Consider the following 20,126-nt stretch of genomic DNA (forward strand, 5'->3'; position numbering starts at 1 on the left):
CCTTTCCATTTATTGGTTGATGGTATTTAAATACCTTTATTATATCTACCCTTTCCTCCAGGGTGTACATGAGTAGATCTTTAAGTCTGGGGGAATTTTACTTTGTTTTTGGAATGTCTGCACTAGAGGCCTTAATTGGTTCACACAAGAAATGTAATGGATTATCATTGATGTAAATGCAGAATGCTTTATCATCTACCACTCATTTAATTTAATAAACTACTTTAATTAAACATTTAAAAAAAGGGGGGTTGAACTTTGAATTAGCAGTAGGCTCAAGCCTTGACATTGGCGTTTCTATTAACACGTTTCAAAGGTGTGCTAATTCAACTCCTTTTTTTATCTTTCATCATGGCTCCACTATATGCCCCCCTATTTTTTTTTCTGTTTAAGCATTATCGACAACAGGACAATGCAACCGCTTAGAGCATTATCATTACAAGAGAAAAAAAGAAAGCCCAAAAGTCATCAGGTACAGTTTGCTAAACATGTACTGCGGACACACCACCTCCATACCTTCCTTCTTGCAAAAAGAGGTCCCAAGTAACACAGATAAAAAGTGGCCTATGGAGTTCGGTTGTATTACCCTTTTTCTCCATTTGGTGGTGCTGCTGCTCTGTTCTCATCCGTCCCCTCTGCACGAGCCACGCTAGGAAATGACCTAAGAGGAAACCTGAAGGTTTGTAATGGAAACAATCCGTTTAGCAATCCCTGACCCCGGGAGAAGTAGGAAGATTCCCAGCTCAATAGCTACCGGGGGATTTGGGATTTAGGTTTAGAACCAGGCGCCAATTATGCCGATCCTGCATTTGCACTCTATGTTTGAGTTTCTGCCTTTCCTGCTGCTACTTCTCGTCCTGCTGGTGGCTTTGTTTCTGATCTACGTCCAAAAACCCGAACTGCAAAGCAAGGCAAATTAAAAATACTCCTTGAGTCCGCGTAAAGAAACTGTAAGCATGCACCGACTTAAATACTGAAATAGAAAGGATCCGAGAAAGGGGCTTGGAGAGGATCCAGCGGCCGGAGGTTAGTTGTGAAATCCGTAAACCATTTCCTGGTTCTTGTCTTCTTGGATTTGCCTGCTTGATTCGGGGAACAAGTCACTACATTTCAATTTTAATTTTTTTTTTACGAGCTGGGTGACTGTTAAACCCTCTCCGATGTTTCCAGCTCTGGTTGGTGAGGTGGCAGCGGACTTGATTTTCTGATCTGTCACATTTTGGAGAAAACCCTGACTTTTGAAAAGTGCCACAATTCCACGTCATGGTTTTACGGGAAAAAGAAGCCTCTAAAAGTCTCGCGCTGTAACAAAGCCAAATGCAATGCCGCCGCCTTTCCACGCGCTGCAGCTTGAGGAGTTTACTAATAATAGAAAGATCTAGATACCCCAGTTAGCTGAAACTAGCGACTCCCTCCCACCCAGAATGTAAGGGTTTGTTTTCGCTGGAGCAGTGACCCCCCCCCCCCCCCCTGAGCCGCTGCCATTGAAAAACGGTAGGAGAAATGTGCCAGTATAATACAAGGCGGACATCGAGCCTGGGAGGAGGATATATTGCCAGTTGAGTCCTTATGGTATTACTGTGTCGCTCTTTTTGAAATAAGATATTAACGGGCCGATACAGTAAAGTGCGCTCCAGGGGACCGCACTGTTAGCCTGCGTTTGGCCGCGTGTTTTCGACGCGCTATTTTTACCCCTTATACACAGGCCGATTCAGTAAAAGTCACGGGGCACGCGCACAGGCCACTCTCCTGTGCGTGAAATTCAGTATTTAAATGAGGGCCCGCGGTAAAAAGAGGCGCTAGGGACACTAGCGCGTCCCTAGCGCCTCTTTTTTGACAAGAGCGGCGGCTGTCAGCAAGTTTGACAGCCGAAGCTCAATTTTGCCAGCATCGGTTCGCAAACCTGCTGACAGGCACAGGTTCGGAAACCAGACAACGGCTAAATTGAGCGTCCGGTTTTCAAGCCACGGGACGATTTTAAATTTTTATTTTTTAATTATTTTTTACTTTTGGGACCTCCGACTTAATATCGCCATGATATTAAGTCGGAGGGTGTACAGAAAAGCAGTTTTTACTGCTTTTCTGTACACTTTCCCAGTGCCGAGAGAAATTAACGCCAACATTTGGGTAGGCGGTAATTTCTGAAAGTAAAATGTGTGGCTTGGCTGCACTACTTACTGAACGCGCGGGAATAACTAATAGGGCCATCAACATGCATTTGCATGTTGTGAACGCTATTAATTGTGGAGGGGTTGGATGTGCACTTTCGACCCCTTACTGAATAAGGGGTAAAGCTAGCGTGTCAAAAACGCGCATCCAAACGTGGGCTAACAGTGCGCACTGTACTGTATCGGCCTGACAGGGGTAATAGCGTGTCGAAAATGCACGGCCAACAACCTGAAACTAATAGCGCCCGGAACATGCAAATGCATGTTGATGGCCCTATTAGTCATTCCTGCGCAATACAGAAAGCAAAATGTACAGCGAAGCCGCACATGTTACGGGTTTTTCTGTATCGGCCCGTAAGAGGGATAACCCTGTTGGTCTGGTGTAGCAAAAACAGGAGGCAGGTGGCACCTTATAGATTAACCAATTTCTTGAGGCATGGGTTTTCGAGGACAGAAGCCAGTGAGTGAACATTTTAACCTTCCAGGACAGTCTCTTGCTGACCTTAAAGTTGCCATACTCCTAAAAAGAAACATCAAAGTCCAGGTTGAAATTGCTGACTTGGAACTCATCAAAGAAACACCATCAGCCTTGGTCTGAACAGAGGCAATGGCTTCATGGCACAATACATCTATCTATGAACTTAACTGTTCTCAGATCATTGTCTTTTCACACTTATCTCAGATGTCAGGAGCCTGGCCTAATAATGCTGTTATCACTTTTCCATACCCTGCCTGCCTATTCAATGCCTTCTCTTTGTTCTGTATCTTCCCCCTTACCCCCATATATTTTACCCACCTCTGTAACTCACTTCATGCACCTGAGCACGTGGACTCTGTCCTTGAAAGCTCACGCCTCAATAAGGGGCCGATGCAATATTTGTATGCAGAAAACGGGTGCTCAGTGTGGAGCGCCTGTTTTCCTAACTCACGTCCGGCCACCTCTCCTGGGCGCGCGATGCAATATTTAAATTAGGGTTTGCGCTAAAAAAAAAAGGCGCTAGGGAAAATTTGTGCATCCTTAGTGTCTCCTCGGTGTCGGTGGCTGTCAAGCGGGTTAGGAAACATGGTCAATCTATGAGCGTCCATTTTCTCCCGCTACCAGCATAGACACGCACAAGATAAATGGTCTGGACCATGTATCTTGAGTGTGTATATTGGGCATCCAGATTTATTTTTTTTTAAACTAAATATGCTTTATTTGGTTCCTCCTACGTAGTATCGCTACAATACTACTAGGAGGAATCACAGAAAGCAGGATTTTTCTTTTTTTCAATGCATCCTTGACTGTGGCACACCTGTATACTAGCCCCAGGCAGGCATAAAATTTGCCAAGTTGCAATGGGCACTTTGGCTGCATGGGAAAATTTTTTGCATCGCGGGTATTAGCAGATAGCCTCATCTACATGGAATTTACACGTGACGAGCCCTATTAGCTACGCGGAGATTTGGACACACGTTTTGGACGTACTAATCCCCGTATTGCAGCGGGGTGTTTGTGTGTGTGTGAATGTGTGTTATGGACGCATGTTAAGCCGTGTGCTAGCCGCTGCACACGGTATTGCATCAGCCTCTAAATTGGTTAGTCTATAAAGTGCCACCTACATTGTGTCATTTTTTTTTTTCAGTTTGAATAACTTTCACTGCCGGCACTTAGGGTTGTGAGCAGTTTTTAGCAAAGGAATAGGCTCCACAGGTTGTTTGTTTGTTTGTTTTTAATGCATACCAGCACAGGCATGAACCAGACTCTTCAGCCAGAGAATGCCAGGTACCATCTCGGAGCTCTCTTTTGAATGCGGAGTGAATGAGTAATAGCCTCATTCACATGCACGTTGTGCCTGCTGGAGTTGGAAAGGTGTACATTGGTAATATGTTATAGGCAGCATCTATAGTGCATTTGGAAGAGGTTTTTTCTTTTGTGGGGGGAGGGGTTCGGGCCCAGCTGTTTTCCTTCCTGCTCCACCAGAAACAGGGCTGAGATCCAATCTCAGCAGCCTTCATTCACATCTACTTCGGGATTTTTAGCCCCATATTCTATATCCTCTCCCAGGTTCACCTAACCTAAACATTACAGTGACAATCCTTAGCTGGAGTACATGTACCAGATCTCCTGCCTGCATTCATAAGCCCTGAATCCATCCACTAGATGTCACCATGGAGATGACGGGGACTCCCTAACCCCACCTTCCCTCAAAAGGGGTGTGAACGCTGCCTCTGCAGCAGCCTCAGCCAAAAACATCATGGTATCTTGGCATTTTCAAGTGTGCCTCGCCACTTGCTCCTGTAATAGTTTTTTAAATTTAATTCTTCTCCTTTAACCTCTCTGGAAGGTATTCGCTGGCTGCTGGGCCCTAGCAGGGAAGGCCATTTTATCAGGATGTTGCAGCTGGAGTAAGAGCATGCAAGGCTGCAGCCGATAGGGCAGGGTAACACAGGGACGATTTCCTTGCTGAGCAAATACCCCCATTGCTTGAGGGAGAATGAAATATCAAACTCTGGGGCCGATGCAATAATTTTCACGGAAAGCGGGCGCTGAAACATTTCAGTGCCCACTTTCTTAACGCACGCATGGTGCCCGCAAGGGGGCGCCCTGCAATAGGCAAATTAGGGGGTCGCGCTAGCAAGGAGGCGCTAGGGTCGCTTGCGTGACCTTAACACCTCCTTGCTAACACAACCCCACCGCCGTCTGCCAGTAATGAAAAAGACACCGCGTTTACCAGCATCGGTCTTCATAACTCGGCAGTCTACCAAGGTATTGTTTTTTTGTTTGTTTTTTTTTTACTGAAGAAGTACAGAAAAGCAGTTTTTTCTGCTTTTCTGTTCTTTTACATGCACTCAGTGAATGAATAATAGCCTCATGCACATGCATTTGCCTGTGATGAGCGCTATCTCATTCACGCCGCGTTAGACACAGGTTAAATAGGCACAAATCCCCCTATTGCATTAGGGGGTGGATTCAGTGGCGTAGCGAGGGGTGGGCAGGGTGGGCGGCCGCCCCGGGCGCTGGGTCTAAGGGGGCACCAAAATGCGTGAGGGATACGCTCTAGGACAGCGATTCTCAACCGGTGTGTCTCAACACACTAGTGTGTCGCCAAGCACCGGCTGGTGTGTCGCGTGCTCCCGGTCTCTCCCGCTGCTCTTCCTTCCCTGCTGCCGTTGCCTCCGGGCTATCAGCACGTTCAAGTCCAGTGGGAACGGCAGCAGTGCTAAAAGAAGCAGTGGCACCCGTGGCTGGCCTTTTATTCTTCCCACGCCCCCCCCCCCCCCCCCATGACCCGGAACAGGAAGTGATATGCGGTGCGCGGGAAGGAGAAAGAGTCGTGCCGCATGATAAAGTAGCAGCGGCGGCTGCAGCATCGGCCCCTGAGCAATTGAAGCAGGCGGTAATCGAGAAAGGAGACAGCAGCTTGAGCCTCCCGCGGCCGATGGGATTCTTCCTTCTTGGCTTGCGGGGGCTGGAGGAGGAGGCTGCTGCAGCTACCATTTGTGCTGGGGGGAGAGGAAGTGAGTGAGAGAAAGAGAGAGAAGCAGCCAGCCAGCCTGTGTGTGTTTGAAAGAAACTGGTCAGAGAGCTGATGTATGTGTATATGTGAGAGACAATGAAAGTGACTGCTCAAGGAGATGACTGATGTGTATGTGAGAGTGTGAGACAGTCAGGGATGTGACTGATGTGTGTGTGTAATGAGAGAGAGAAAAAGCATGGAAGTGAGAAATCTGGGTATGGTGTTGTGGGGGTGTGTGTGAAAAAGCATGGGAGTGAGAAGCCTGTGTGTGTGTGCATGCATGAGCGAGAAACTGGTTGGTAAGGTGACTGTGTGTGTGAGAGAAAGAGACTGGTGTGTGTGAATGTGAGATAAAGAATGTGATTCAGGGAATGAGAAGCCTGTGCAGTGGAGAGCGAGCATGGAAATGAGAGAGAGACTGGTGTGTGTGTGTGTGTGTGTGTGTGTGTGTGTGTGTAACAGAGAGAAAGTGATTATGGGAATGAGAAGCCTGTGCATGTGAAGAGTGAGCATAGTAGTGAGAAACCTGGGTGTGTGTGAGACACAGCATGGGAGTGAGAAGCCTGTATATCTGAAAGAGAACATGGGAGTGGGAAGCCTGTGTGTGTGTATGCATGAGAGAGATCAGGTGACTGGTGTGTGTGTGTGTGTCTGTGAGAGAAAGAAAGTGATTATGGGAATGAGAAGCCTGTGCATGTGGAGACAACAAGCATGGGAGTTAGAGACTGGTGAGTGTGTGTGTGTGTGTGAGACAGAGAAAGTGATTATGAGAGTGAGAAGCCCGTATATGTAAGTAGAACACAGGAGTGGGAAGCCTGTGTGCGTGTATGGCATGAGAGAAACTGTTCAGGAAGGTGACTGGTGTGTGTGTCAAAGACTGTTTGGGAGATGATTGGTGTGTGAGAGACAGAAACTGGTCATGGGGGCATGACTGGTATGGTGTGTGTGTGTGTGTGAGAGACATGGGACTAAGGAACAGGACCATGAGTATAGAGCTTAGCCTCTACTGCTGTTTCTGCTGTGTGCTATGGCCTGCATGGAAGAGGAGTAGGAAAGCTGCTGGAGGGGGTAAGTAAAGGTGGCTTTTTAAGTTTATTTTTCTTGATTGACTGCCATTTTAATTATTTAATATTATGTGATGTGTTTGCTTTTTTTGAAATATGTTATTGGTGTTTGGAGAATTTTTAATAGTTTTTACGAGTTTTTAATTGTTGGATGTTATTCTGTTCATAGCTGTTTTGAAACATTTATTCTGCTTATTAGTATAGTTTTACAATTATTTCTGTGTGGGGATCTATAGCTGCTTGCTAGTTCTGTTTTCCTAATAAGAGGTGTATTGGTTTTTAGGGCCTGATTTAATATTTGTAGTGCTGCCTTTTCATAGATAGGGTTGCTCCTGTTTGAGTGTATTCCATAATACAGGTGTAACTGTGTGCGGATTAGTTTATGTGCATTACTACAGATCCTGGGAGTATGTTAGGTCGGTTCTGTGTCTGTTACCGAGATGAGATATTTTACTAGCATGTAAGCGTTTTATCAGTCTTATTTGTTGTGTTTTCTCAAGAGGATATGCATTGGTGGTAAACTGCTGTCTTTTCATAAGTAGGGCTATTGAGCCTGGAAGTAGAAGGAGTTTGAGTTGCTGTTACTGCGATGACACCAGAACCAGAATATCTTTTTTGTAGGGTGAGTTGTATGGGGAATGTCATAATTTTGCTTTACTTCCATTATTGTAGGTCAGGGGGGTTCCCGTGGATGCAAACTGTACTTTTACATCTAGCCCCGTGACGATCATGGGTCAGTGTGTCACGCATGTGAGAACCATCTGTCAGGTGTGTCCCGATAGAAAAAAGGTTGAGAACCACTGCTCTAGGAATCACAAAGCTCCTGTTACGCTCTCCAACCAACTTTTTCCATTCCCACGTGCACCGCCTCATGGCAGCAGTTTACCATAGCTCGTCACGCACAACTGGAAGGAACCCCAATCGTTCCCGTCGCCGGCATGCGCAGACTGTAGCCGAGAAAAACTGGCCGTGAAGCCTCCCCAACCTCGCTCGCGCGTGTCCCCTATTGGCGGTAGTCTCTCATCTGTCTTCGCTGCTGCTGCTGCTACCCTCTGATTGGCGGAGCAGGCCGGCAGTCAGAGGTGTTTCCCGGGAGACGGCAAGTGGACTTGCTTGGAGTAGACCGCAGCGGGCGGAAGCTCATTCAAGCTTGGTTTCTGTTTTGACTGAGGCGGTGGTGGCGCCACCTTTCTTTTGGGAGCTTTCCCTGTTAGTCAAATGAGAGGAGTCCAGCAGCGTTGTTGCAGAACTGCACTCCTCTTTGTAGCGGCCAAAAGGAAAGGGGGGTGGTACAGGAAGAAGGCGTGTGGCCGTGGAGGGCCCCTGCAGCACCGCGTACTGAGTGCAGGTCAGACACTGAATGTTGTGTGTTAGCCGCCGGCAGCGGGGAAATCATTATATCTGTGAACTGAGCTGGACTGGGATCTTGGAGACTTCCACGGTGATCACATGCGCCACTATCGTGTTTCTCTTATCTTTCAGAAGGTCTAATGGGGGCGGGGTGATGCTGCTATCTGACAGGCCAATGTAATAAGACTGCTGATTTTTCTGCGTGGATTTTTTTTGTGCGCATCCTGCAAAAACTTGTGGAAGTACGGGATGTAATAACAGCCATGTATGCTAATTAGACACTGTATAAACTCCATGCACACTGAGCATATGTGCCGGGTCTGAGGCGGCGCCAAAACGCCTGGCTCTGCAGAAAAATAGCACCGATTTCAATACAAATCATTGATGGAGGGAGGGGGCGCCGAAGAAGTCTCTTGCCCCGGGCGCCAAATTGTCTAGCTACGCCACTGGGTGGATTAGCACCTATTTAACCCATGTCCGACAGCAGGTTAAATAGTGCACTCGTGTGAGCGCACTGTATTGCATCGGCCTCTGTGTCTGTAGGGATGATCTGTGGAAATCAGCTGCTCTGAAAGTCAGTCCACCCGGTCAGAAGAGATAAAATAAGGCCAGGGGCCAGCCACTGGGTCCAATGCATGCAGGTATGGACTGCCACAGATTCCCATGAGTGCATGTGTGCTAGGCCTGCAGGGAAGATGGGGCTTCCACAAGTGCATGTAAAGTTTCGCAACTTATACTATTTCATTTTAGATAATTTTTAAAAGCCGTTAAAAGGTAAAAAGCATTTGCAGTTCGATTCTACATGGCTAGATTATCCAAGAAACCAAGCATGTGCCTGGAGCAAGGCAATAAGCACAGATGACTCCTATGCTGACTTTAATCACCAGACTAGAAACAGAGCAAAAATCACTGCAGGATGAGAAATAAACCACATGTGTGCGAGTCCTGTAAATTCACAAGGCTGGAGCCAGCTTGCTCTTGGCCCTTCTTTCACAGTTCCCTGCGGTCGAGCTGCTGCCTGAGCTATAGCAAAAAGGGAACTTTATTTTTCTCTTTCCAGGTATACAGAGGCTCTAATGCAGGCCATTCAGGGTACTAACACGGGAGAGACAATAAAAGAGGAGTACAAGATGCAGTCCTTGGATGCAGACAGCCAGGAGCTGCTGAAGACTGCTCTGAAAGGTCAGTGGTTCTGTCCTCTCTCAGAAACCTATTACAGACCTCTCTCATGTGGAGAGTGCAGGTGTATAGGATGGACCCAGTTTCCGGAAAGAGACCAATGGCTAATCCTTGGTAGTTTGCAGGTCCAGCCCCATGCATTGTGGGATTTGTAGTCCTGCCTTTTCCATTTTTAGGTAGCACAATGCATCGAGAAGGGCTGGCAGCAACACTAGGACCGGGCAGCAGCCTCTGTGCACTGAGTCATCCTATGACCCAAGACACACTTTCCTTATTCCCACCGCCGCTTCTTTATGGCCCTCCATCCCATTACCTCCAGCAGCCTGAAGTCTCATCTTTCTGAATTCAAGAAACAAAAACTTACCTTCCTTTTGAAAGCAGCAGGTTAGGTCTTTGTCCTTCTTCAGCCAAATGCTTCTCTACCTTTGTTGTTTCATGGAAGCTGACACAGATTGTTTTCTCACAGCAGCAGAGAATCAATTTAACATGAATGCCAATCTTTGGGGTATTTGCTGTGTTTCACCCAATTCTGTGCAGAGAGGTACAGTCCCTGACAAGGAACAGCCTGGACGGGGATGCTGACCTCTGAACGTGGGCAGCAAGAAGCCTGCTAATGCAACTGGCACCAACTCCCCTCCCCCATTGCTCCTGCAAGCAAGGGCTGCCTCCTTTCCTCCTCATCTCGCTATTGCTGTCAGCGGAATTAAAGTTGGTGAAAGAAGAATAAATACAATCCTTTTCTCCCCTGGTGGTGTTGTCTTCCTCTGCAGACCCCAGCAGTGTGGACCTGGACAAAGTGGCAAACATTATAGTGGACCAGTCCCTGAAAGATGCCGCCTTCTCGAAGGAAGCTGGAAAGATGTGCTACACGGTCATCCAGGTCAGGGAGCTCTCCAAGAACAGCCAGTTAACTATGAACATTAAACTGAGAGGAAACAGGTAGGATAAAGCAAGGGCGGCCAACTCCTCGTATTCAGGATATCCACAATGCATATGCTTAAGAGAGTTCCATATACTCATGCACCTTTTATTGTGGAGATCCTGAAAATCTGGCCTGGCTGTGCCTGACAAGGACTGGCACTGGCTACCCCTGACATAACACTTTTTTTCCAGCTGACCCTCAGAGTTCATGAAGTCCAGGGCTTTCCAAACCTGGCCTAGCGGCTCCTCAGGCAGGTGGGTTTTCAGGATAACCACAATGAATATACATGAGACAAATTTGCATATACTGAGCCTCCATGATATGCAAATTTATCATGCATATTCATTGTGAGTATCCTGAAAACCCAACTGCGTGTGGGGGGCCCTAGGACAGAATTGGGAAGCCCTGATATAGGTCCTGAAGCTTCTGTTTCCATTTAGTGCAGGGGTGTTCAAAACCGGTCCTCAAACAACCGGCCAATTATTTTTTTCAGGATCTCTAATGAATATGCATGAGATTTATTTGCATGTACCAGTGTCTCTGTATGCACATATTTATCATGCATCTTCAGTAGGGCTATTCTGAAAATTCAACTAGCTTGGGGGGCGGGGGTGTCTTAAGAACACGTTGAAAATGCCTGGGTGAGTTTTACCACCTAAAATCGATTATGCCCTAGGCAGTTTACCAAATAAAATCAATATATCCCCGGTTCCATATTTACCAGTTTTCACTACATTCAACAAATTTTTTAAGAAAGATGTTCAGTGATATTTGTAAAACTTTCATATCGCTCCTCCCTCTTCCCTTTTCTCGCTGGACTGAAAGGCGGAGAGCAAACAGACGGGCCAGCGTACGTTTCGCCATGGTCTTCTGAACTGCTTGCAGCAGAAGTATACAGTCAGGGAGGAACTGCGGGCCCAGTCACTACAGGAATGGGTATGCTACGTAGCTCTCATCTGCAACATCTTTGACTACCTGAGGGTAAGCTTTTTCCATTGATCACAACAGCAGAAAATGAGCTCAAGGCTTATCTAGTTATCCATTCTTTCCAACCCACTGCAATACTACAGCCCCTCATTGATCTCCAGCTTTTCCTTTGCTTCCCCAAGGATCCTCCATACTTGTCCCTTGCTGTCTTGACTTCCTTTACCATGATTCTTGTCACCACTTTCAGTGAAGAAATAATTCCTTATATTACTTTAGAAGCTATTGCCTTCCAGCCTCCTACCATGCACAAGCTGTGGCCAGTAGCATCATTGCTACTGGCTACCATGAGACAGCAAAGGAGCTTTGAGGAAGAGATGACTCCTCTTGGGTTTTTGTCTGATACCTACATCTGTGATTCAAACAGGTTAACAACATGCCCATGATGGCGCTGGTGAATCCCATCTATGACTGCCTCTGTCGACTGGCGCAGCCAGATAGCCTGCAGGATGAAGAGGAGGTGAGCACGTAATGGGTCCGGGGCAGGGACTGGAATGGTTACAAACCATGGAACCTTGGTGTGCCACTCCACCCTGCTATGAAAACTTTGCTTGGCCATTTATCTTCTGTAATATCATGTATCAGATGGAACTTTATTTTTAGTGGGGGAGGTCCTTAGGAGCTAGCACAAGCCTGCTTTTTTTTTTTTTTTTTTTGGTAAATATTTTTATTGGAACAGTCATAAGATCAGTAACAAGAACAATAAGAAACACAGGTAACTAGTAATGGAGAAAAATCACCAGAGTACATATTCGATACATAGGCAATCAGAATCTCCACGTTTACAAGACAGCAAAATACAGAGTGTTCCGTACAGTGGACTGTCTCCCGTTTTTATTTTTCTGTTACCCTGTCACTGCCCCCCACCCCACTCTAATTCCACTGGTATCTGCTATTAACAGATAAAGTCATATGCACACATATGATAAGGAGACACGTCACCCATATCTAGTAAGTACAAAATTAAGTAGATGAAGCTCTGGCCATAGGATAGCAAAAGAGCACACAACCCTAACATGGTAGTAGTCCTGAATCTTCTGAGGGCAGGAGAACAATATATGCTTGCCATAAAAGGCACACCTTTGTAAATTTTGCTTGAGAAATAGATTTCACCATCAGCAGTTCCATGTGCATAAGTTTATGAAATTTGGCCCTCTACACCTGATGGTACGCTGGAATTTGTTGTATCCACTGTGTCAAAATCGCATCCCGGGCTATGAGAATGATCTTCCGGAAAAACCATTTTTTTATGGCCGATAAGCAAAGGGTCCGTCACTCTGGAGAATCCAAATAGCCAAAGGAGAGGGTCCAAAAGGAAGAGAGATACCCCACATGGAATGAGCCAGCGTCTGTAAAGTAGACCAAAAGACCTGCACCAAAGGACATAACTAAAAACAGTGGTAAAAATCTGGATACCCAATTTTACATCTCATGCAAAGTTTGTCCTCGGTAAGTCCCATATAATAGGCTTGACATTGTGAATAAAAGGCTTGGTGCAAAAACTTATAAGCCTGATCTCGGAGTATGACATTCGCCACCGTGCGGGGTATAGAGAGAAAACAGTCTTGCAAATCCTTAGGAAAGATATCTTGGGGTAAACTCTTATTCCATTGTATGACAACCTTATCCAGATTCTGTTGTTGAGGCAACTTCGTGAAGGCCAGATAATATTGCGATGCTGACTGGCGTTTCCCATCCTCCCCCACAAGAAACTCCTGTATTTTGTAGCCTTGGAGGAAAGCCGGGTTCGCCTTCTGCTCTTCTAACATAAAATGTCTGAGCTGTAAATAACCGTAGAAGTCGGTTTTGGGAATATCAAACTGAACCATTAGGTCCTGGAAGCTGCGGATCTGATATCGATTATTCTTTTGAGTAAGTAATTGAAGCATACTGTTCAAGCCTTTGGACGACCACTGCCTAAATATCATTTGCGTCATGCCTGGAGGAAACAGTTGATATCCCCGAATAGGTAAACAAGATGACGATCCCCCAGGCACCAAGCCTGCTTTTTAGGATATCCACAACGAAGATTTGCATGCAAGCATCTCATGCAGATTCTTTGTGAAGATCCTGAAAATCAGGCCTGCACCTGACTCTTGAGGACTGGAGTTTGCCATCTCCCTGGTTGTATATTATATAAAAGGCAAACCTTGCCATGGGCGCAGGGGAGGTAGCTTCCTTCTGTTGCAACTGTCTTCTACAGCAGGGATGCTCAGACTAGGCCTTGGGCCTTCCCAGTCAGTTGGGTTGTTAGCAGATCACTAATGAATATGCATAAGAAGTATTTGCATATATAGGAGAGAGTACAGCAAATAAATTGCATGGTTCTCATCTTACCTCCATAACTGTTCTCAACAAATCACAATTGCCTTTCACTTCATCCTGGTTTACCATTACTGCAGTAATGATGCAGGGAAAAGCCCTGTCAACCTTTATCTTATGCAACTCTGCCGTTTACTTTCTGCCCTGGATTTATACTGTTGTTTATTTGCCGACAATATACAGTTCTACTTTCCGTTATATTCTTCCTGGTATTCTACGACTCGCAGAACCTGGCTTTCCCCACAACGAACTAACCCTTAATCTCAACAAAATAGAAATTTTAATTTTAGGCCAGTCGTCTAGCTGCCAAATCCCTAAACACATTTACCTTTGATCACTGTACCTTCCACATAATACAGAAAGAATGCAATCTAGGCATTCCTATACATACCCAAATCAGTCCAGATCAGTGGGTTACGCACTCCCACCAGCAGATGGAGGCAGAGAAACCTTTGAGGCACTGCTATATACCAAGTGTACCACCCGCAGCTCCTCAGTTTTTCTCTGTCTCCAGCAGGTGGTGGTGGTGCATGCCTGCAGCTGTGACTGAGTTGCTTGGAGTTTGGAATTTGTTCCCCGAGGCGCCAGGTTCCGTTTTCTGGGCCATACTTCAGGTTGAGCCAGGCAAAAAGGGGGGGGGGGGTTGGTTACCCCTGGCAGTGTTAGCCTGAGTGCTCCAGGACCCCTGATAGCCAGGGGACTGGCTCCCTCATTGGTCCCAAGCAAGCCCTCGCTCCTGCCAGCTCAGGAAAGTATCCCCCCCTTGGGGGACACTTTTCATTCAGCTCTGTTGTTTTTGTTTAAATTAAGCTTTAAAAAAACAAACAAAACAAACACAACAAGAGAAGTCTGTGTTTGCCGACTTACTCAGAGATCGGCGGCACTGCCAGGTGAAATCGGTCTGTGTGGCAGTCCCAGGACCGGCAGAGCCCGAAGGTGGAGGGAGGGAGGTCAAGTGGCGATATTAGTACGGACGCTGGTTTTCCTTCCCCAGCAGGGAGTGGTGATTTCCTGAGCGCAGAGGCTTGGCAGGGCTGAGTTATTTTTGGCGCAAGCGCCATTGTTCCCTTTTTGCTGCTTTCTCCTGCGCGCCTGCTCAGCGGGTCTGGGCTATTTTTGGCCCGCGTGTGCCATTTTCTAGCCATGGCCCTTTCTCCCACGTGATTAGTGCAGCTTCCCGGGAAGGGAGCCTCTGAGGACTGCGCTAAAGCTGCTCAGATGACAGAAAAACCATGTGTAGAGGCCTGCAAGGCCTGTGGCACACAAGTCTGCCTTGCTGGATCCCCTTTCCCTATACACAGCCTGTGCATTTGGGGGGGGGGGGGGTGAAGGGAGCTCCATATTAAGGGACACAAGATCACCATTCCAGTGGCAGGGCCTGCCACGCTGAAGGATGTGCAGGACCGCAAGCAGGAGAGTCAGCTCAAGCGTCTGTTTGATGTTTCTTTGAGTCTTCGTGCGGCGGTCTGTGCAAGCACGATGCAGCGGGCCTGTTTTATGTTGTATTCAGAAGCCTCAGGATCCTGCTTCTTCCGCGGTCCTGACCCGTACGCAGGCAGCTCGCCTGGAGACAGGAGTCACTTCTGTGGCGGATGTATTGTATGGTCTGGTGCGCACCGCAGCTCGGGAGTATGGTCTCGACGACTTCTTTGGCTCTGCAACTGGTCCGCGGATGTGTCATCCAAATCTCAGTTATGTAACACCTTCCCTTCAAAGGGAAACTTCTGTTAGGAGAGGATTTAGACCACCTTATGAAGCTGCCCCGACGACAAAACTGCAGTCCTACACATCTCCACTGGAGACACCAAGTGACACTCCGCCCAAGAGGCAGCTTGAGCTCGCTTGGAATGTGCTTTCAGACCAGGCGGGACTGTGCAGCCCTTGCCAATGTAGGCTGCACAAAAAGTCTTTCAACCACCGGGCCAAAGTAGCATTTGTTCCCTGTACGTACCAGGATCAGTCCAGACAGTGGGTTATGTCCCCCGTCCAGCAGATGGGGCTGCACAGTGGAGATGTGTAGGGCTGCAGTTTGGTCCTCGCTGCATACTTTCACCAAGCGTTACCGTTTGGATGTGCGGGCACCAGAGGATGCCATTTTTGGTGAAAGTGTCCTAAGTGCGGGTCTTTCAGGTTCCCGTCTGGTGAAAGGTTTCTTTGGTACATCCCATTGGTCTGGACTGATCTGGGTATGTCCAGAAAAGGAAAATTGGTTCTTACCTGCTAATTTTCATTCCTGTAATACCACAGATCAGTCCAGAGGCCCACCCTGGTATGGCTGCCGAAAGACTGATTTTCCTGCTAGTTAGCCGCTATGTATATATGAGAGTTTTTTTGTCTTCAAGTTCTAAATGTTAAATTTTTTTTTAAAGTTAAGCTATTGATATGAGAGCGCATTTTGGAGCTGGAGTTTTCTTGTTCAAGGGCATCCAACCCCTTGGATTTTTCTGGTTTTCCTAAATCGGGGTTACTTTTTTTTTTTTTAATCTTGGCTTGGGTATAGATAAATACTGAGGAGCTGTAGGTGGCACATTAATATATAGCAGTGCCTCAAAGTTTTGTTTCTCTGCCTGCATAACCCACTGGTCTGGACTGATCTGTGGTATTACAGGAACGAAAATTAGTAGGTAAGAACCAATTTTCCTTTATACTTGACGCCTCTCTCGTCAGAGCCAGGTTTAAGGCATTGTTCGTTCTTATTTTACCAAAGTGAGACTCCTCCACCATTTGAAACCATTATTAGATTGTTAACATTTGAAGAACTGTTCTATCAATTCTCCTAGGGTTAGATTACTGAAATTCCCTATACATCGGTCTCCCACAGAATGTTATTTGGTCACTCCAGCTAACTCAAAATGAGCAGCCCGCATGCTTACTGGTATTAGGAAATAAGATCATCTCTCTAGCCCCACAGTCCTTCCATTTGGTGCCCATTCAGTAGCATATAAATTAGCAACTCTAATACATAGCTTTCTCAACAATTTCTCCTCACCTCGATCACTTCCATCCTTAAGACTTCATATCCCCCATAAGGACCTTTCAGTCTGCAAACCAATTCTTGCTAGAAGTCCCCTCTCCCTGAACTACAAGATTATCTGTCATTGTGAAAGAGACTTTTCAATTACAGGGCTAATCTTTTGCAATACTCTTCCCTTAGCCATCTGGGCTTTAAAATACTCCAAGGATTAAAAAAAACAAAACAAAAAAAAAACCTCTCAAAACTCATCTATTTAGAAAGAGGCCTTTCCAAACCTACAATGGTACTCATATTTTTTTCCTCCATCTTACAGTGTTAGCAGCATTTGAGTGATGTTGATTCCATCTTCCAGCATCTTGCCTTTTGGATTGCTAGGCAGCTTTCTGTTGTATTACTTCCTGTCATTTTTATCTTTTATTGTTTTATTTTAATCATAAACGTGGGTCATGTAACCTGCCCTGAATCTTGGAAGGCACGCAGTATAAATACTTTTTAAATAAATAAATATTGAAGAGATATCTTGACTAGCAGGAGCCCCCCAGGACTGCTTTTGAGCATCTCCTGCTCTTTAGGAAGATGGTGGCACCTGCGAATACAGACAAGGAGGAATGCTTGTTCACTCTCTTCCCCTTTCTCTTGGTTAGGTGGACTGTCTGGTGCTCCAACTACACCGCATTGGAGACCAGCTGGAGAAGTTGAACGCACAGCGCATGGACGAGCTCTTCGTTCTCCTACGTGATGGCTTCCTGCTGCAGGGAGGACTTAGCTCCCTCTCGCAACTGCTCCTACTGGAGATTATAGAGTTTCGGGCTGCTGGCTGGAGAACAACCGCTGCAGCTCAAAAATATTACTACAGTGAAGTCACGGACTGACACAGCCCAAAAAGGTTCCTACAGCCAAACTGCTGTTTGACCCAGGCCTGGAATACTATCATGGACTGGTACTTCCTGTATTTCATGCAATAGTCACTTATCAATAACTTGGAAAGTGTGATTTTTATTTCCCCACTGACATTTCCTAAAAAAGACCTAAGATGAATTTTTAAAACTTAATCTTTTCTTTTCTAGAGTTGTGTAAATAGAGTTCTAGCTTCAGTTGCCTAGAGGCCTTTTCTTGAACTCAGGCACAGATCTTTGCCCTGTGTTGATGAAAGGTAAGGACCTAAGCAGGCAGGGGCCAAAGATTAGCGGAGATGGGCTTAGATAAAGCACACCAGCACCAAACCTGCTTCCCATAATCCAAACTGCTTCCATTCTTGTGTCCTTAATCTACTTCAATCTTTAGTAAGGAATACTCCTGGTGGAAGCTCAGAACATAGTGGGTGTTATTGAGGGGTAGTTAGTGTGCGTATGATCCTTTCTGTTGTCTCTGGGCAGCAGATTCTTTCCATTTCTTGATATGTTATCACTAGTTACCAGCATGTGCCATTAGGGGAAGTGGAGATGGGGGTAAGTTTTCCATAGGGTGCTTAATTACAATGCTGTGTTTGGAATTCTAAGCATATACAAATATATATTGAGAAATTACTACTTACCTGATAATTTTCTTTTCCTTAAGGTGGATAGATGGATTCAGGACCAGTGGGTTATGCACTTCTACTAGCAGATGGAGACGGAGCAAAGTGACGTCACAGTATATATAGCCCTGCCATGACATCAGCCTGCCAGGATTCTCTTCAAAAGCAACTGCGGACAGATTAGCAAAAACTTGATTAAAAACAGACAAATCATTTCTATACTCAACCAACAAGAAAAACTGAACTCAGGCAAGAACATATGCATACTAGTCTAGGGACTGGATGAACACTTGCCAATAATCCCCTGGAACACATAGCCAATCCTTCGGCAGCCAAGGGTGGGAAACTGGATTCATCTATCCACTTTAAGGAAATCAAGTAAGTAGTAATTTCTCATGTCCTAGAATGTGGATAGACGGATTCATAACCGGTGGGATATACCCAAGCTACTCCTGCATAGGGTGGGAGGTTGCCGGCAGTCCAGTCAACACCGCATGTGCAAAGGCTGCATTCTTCTGGGCCTGCACATCCAGACGATAATACCTGGAAAAGGTGTGTAAGGAGGACCAACGGCTCAGCTTAGCAAATGTTGATGGGAGACAACAATCTCACCTCAGACCATGACACTGCCTGAGCCCTAGTGGAATGAGCTCTAACCTGAGTAGGCAATGGCTTTTCAGCAGCCACATACACAGCCATTACCACTTCCTTAATCCAGCAAGCTATGGTAGCCCGCAAAGTGGGTTCACCCTGCTTTCCTTCACAATGATGGACAAACAGGCAATCCGTCTTTCAGAAAGGTTTAGAAACCTCCAGATACCTCATGACATGTCTCTTGACATCCAAGGGCGCAACAGGCAATATTCTTCCGCATCTCTTTCCTTATCCAAGGATGGCAAGGAAATGGAATGATTCAAGTAAAAATCTGAGGCTACTTTAAGCAAGAATGAAGGAACAGTATGGCAGCTGTATCGCTCCTGGAGTTACCTGAAGGAACAGCTCCCGGCAAGACAAGGCCTGCAGCTTTGAAATTTGAAGCGCACAACAAATAGTCACCAGAAACACTACTTTCAAGGTCAGTAACCAGAAGGAAAGACTATGCAGTGGTTGAAATGTAGAGCCCATCAAGAAATCCAACACCAGATTAAGACTCCACAAGAGTACCAGTAACCGCAAAGGCCGACGAAGTTGTTTCACTCCTCTCAAGAAACGGGCCACATCTGGATGAGCCGATAAGGATTCATCATTCACCTGGCCCCTGAAACAGGCAAGAACTGCTACCTGTACCTTCAAGGAATTAAGGGCCAACCCTTTATTAAACCCATCTTGCAAAAATTAAAAAATGAGCAGGATCTTAGCTGAACGAGGAAGCACTCAATCTTCACACCAAGCCTCAAACATTCGCTAAACCTGCACATAGGCTAAGGAAGTGGAGAACTTTTGTGCTCGTAGCAAGGTGGCAATCATTGTGGTAGAATATCCATGCTTCAAGCAAGCAAGCTCTCTCAAGGGCCATACCGTAAGACAAAACAGTTGGATTTTCATGAAGGACAGGTCTCTTACTGCAACAGATTCTTGTGTACCAGAAGTCGGGGGGGGGGGGGGGGGGGGGGAGTTACCAGGGGCCTTTGCAGATCTGCATACCATGGCCTCCAAGGCCAATCCAGTGCCACTAGAAGCACCATCCTCTTGTGACCTTCGACTCTCCGAACCATTCTACTCCACATGGGCCAGGGGGAACGGCGTGTAGCAGCTTGTCCTCCGGCCAGACCTGCATGAAAGCATTGATACCCAAGGACTTCTGATCTCTCTCCTGTGACTGAAGAATTAAGGAACCTTCGCACTGCGAGAAGTCAACATCAGGTCTCGAAAACATAAGGTCCCAGCAATCCATTACCAGCTGAAATGCTTATCTGACAATACCTATTCTCCTGGGTCCAGACTCTCCCTGCTGAGAAAGACTACTCTTATATTGTCTTTTCCTGCGATGTGCGAGGCCAAAATCTCCTGAAGATGCACTTCCACCCATTCTATGTTGGTTCTTCTCCTGCGTCACTTGATGGCTCTTGGTTCCGCCCTGCTGATTGGTATAAGCCACCATCGTTGCATTGTCCGACATTACCCGGACCGCTTGACCCTGCAGTCTA

The 20,126-nt window shown here is 46.4% G+C and overlaps 1 protein-coding gene across 4 annotated transcripts; it reads left to right on the forward strand.

The window, feature by feature from the left end:
• Window positions 1–630: 630 nt before the first annotated feature.
• Window positions 631–18,088, forward strand: MIF4GD (MIF4G domain containing). 4 transcript variants are annotated; one of them, XR_003856542.1, is made up of 7 exons: window positions 687–1,026; window positions 9,143–9,264; window positions 10,032–10,141; window positions 11,009–11,164; window positions 11,535–11,627; window positions 17,108–17,403; window positions 17,531–18,088. XR_003856542.1 is itself a non-coding variant. In XM_029600545.1 (6 exons), the coding sequence occupies exons 2-6, from the start codon at window positions 9,159–9,161 to the stop codon at window positions 17,333–17,335; spliced, it is 693 nt and encodes a 230-aa protein (XP_029456405.1). In that variant the 5' UTR covers window positions 631–679; window positions 9,143–9,158; the 3' UTR covers window positions 17,336–18,088. The 4 variants fall into 4 exon arrangements, 3 of the variants coding, with proteins under 3 accessions (XP_029456405.1, XP_029456404.1, XP_029456407.1); XM_029600545.1 differs by lacking the exon at window positions 687–1,026 and adding an exon at window positions 631–679 and having other exon boundaries at window positions 17,108–18,088; XM_029600544.1 differs by having other exon boundaries at window positions 17,108–18,088.
• The last annotated feature ends 2,038 nt before the right edge of the window (window positions 18,089–20,126 follow it).

This window comes from Rhinatrema bivittatum, chromosome 4 (genome assembly GCF_901001135.1).
Source record: "Rhinatrema bivittatum chromosome 4, aRhiBiv1.1, whole genome shotgun sequence".
Classification (NCBI taxonomy): Eukaryota; Metazoa; Chordata; class Amphibia; order Gymnophiona; family Rhinatrematidae; genus Rhinatrema; species Rhinatrema bivittatum.

What these genes read in the sequence shown, in the direction of transcription:
- MIF4GD (XM_029600545.1), top strand. Translation starts at nt 9,159, where the DNA reads ATGCAGGCCATTCAGGGTACTAACACGGGAGAGACAATAAAAGAGGAG. An exon ending in GCTGAAGACTGCTCTGAAAG is followed by an intron (nt 9,265 to 10,031) that starts GTCAGTGGTTCT and finishes CTTCCTCTGCAG; the next exon opens with ACCCCAGCAGTGTGGACCTG. An exon ending in GCCTGCAGGATGAAGAGGAG is followed by an intron (nt 11,628 to 17,107) that starts GTGAGCACGTAA and finishes TCTCTTGGTTAG; the next exon opens with GTGGACTGTCTGGTGCTCCA.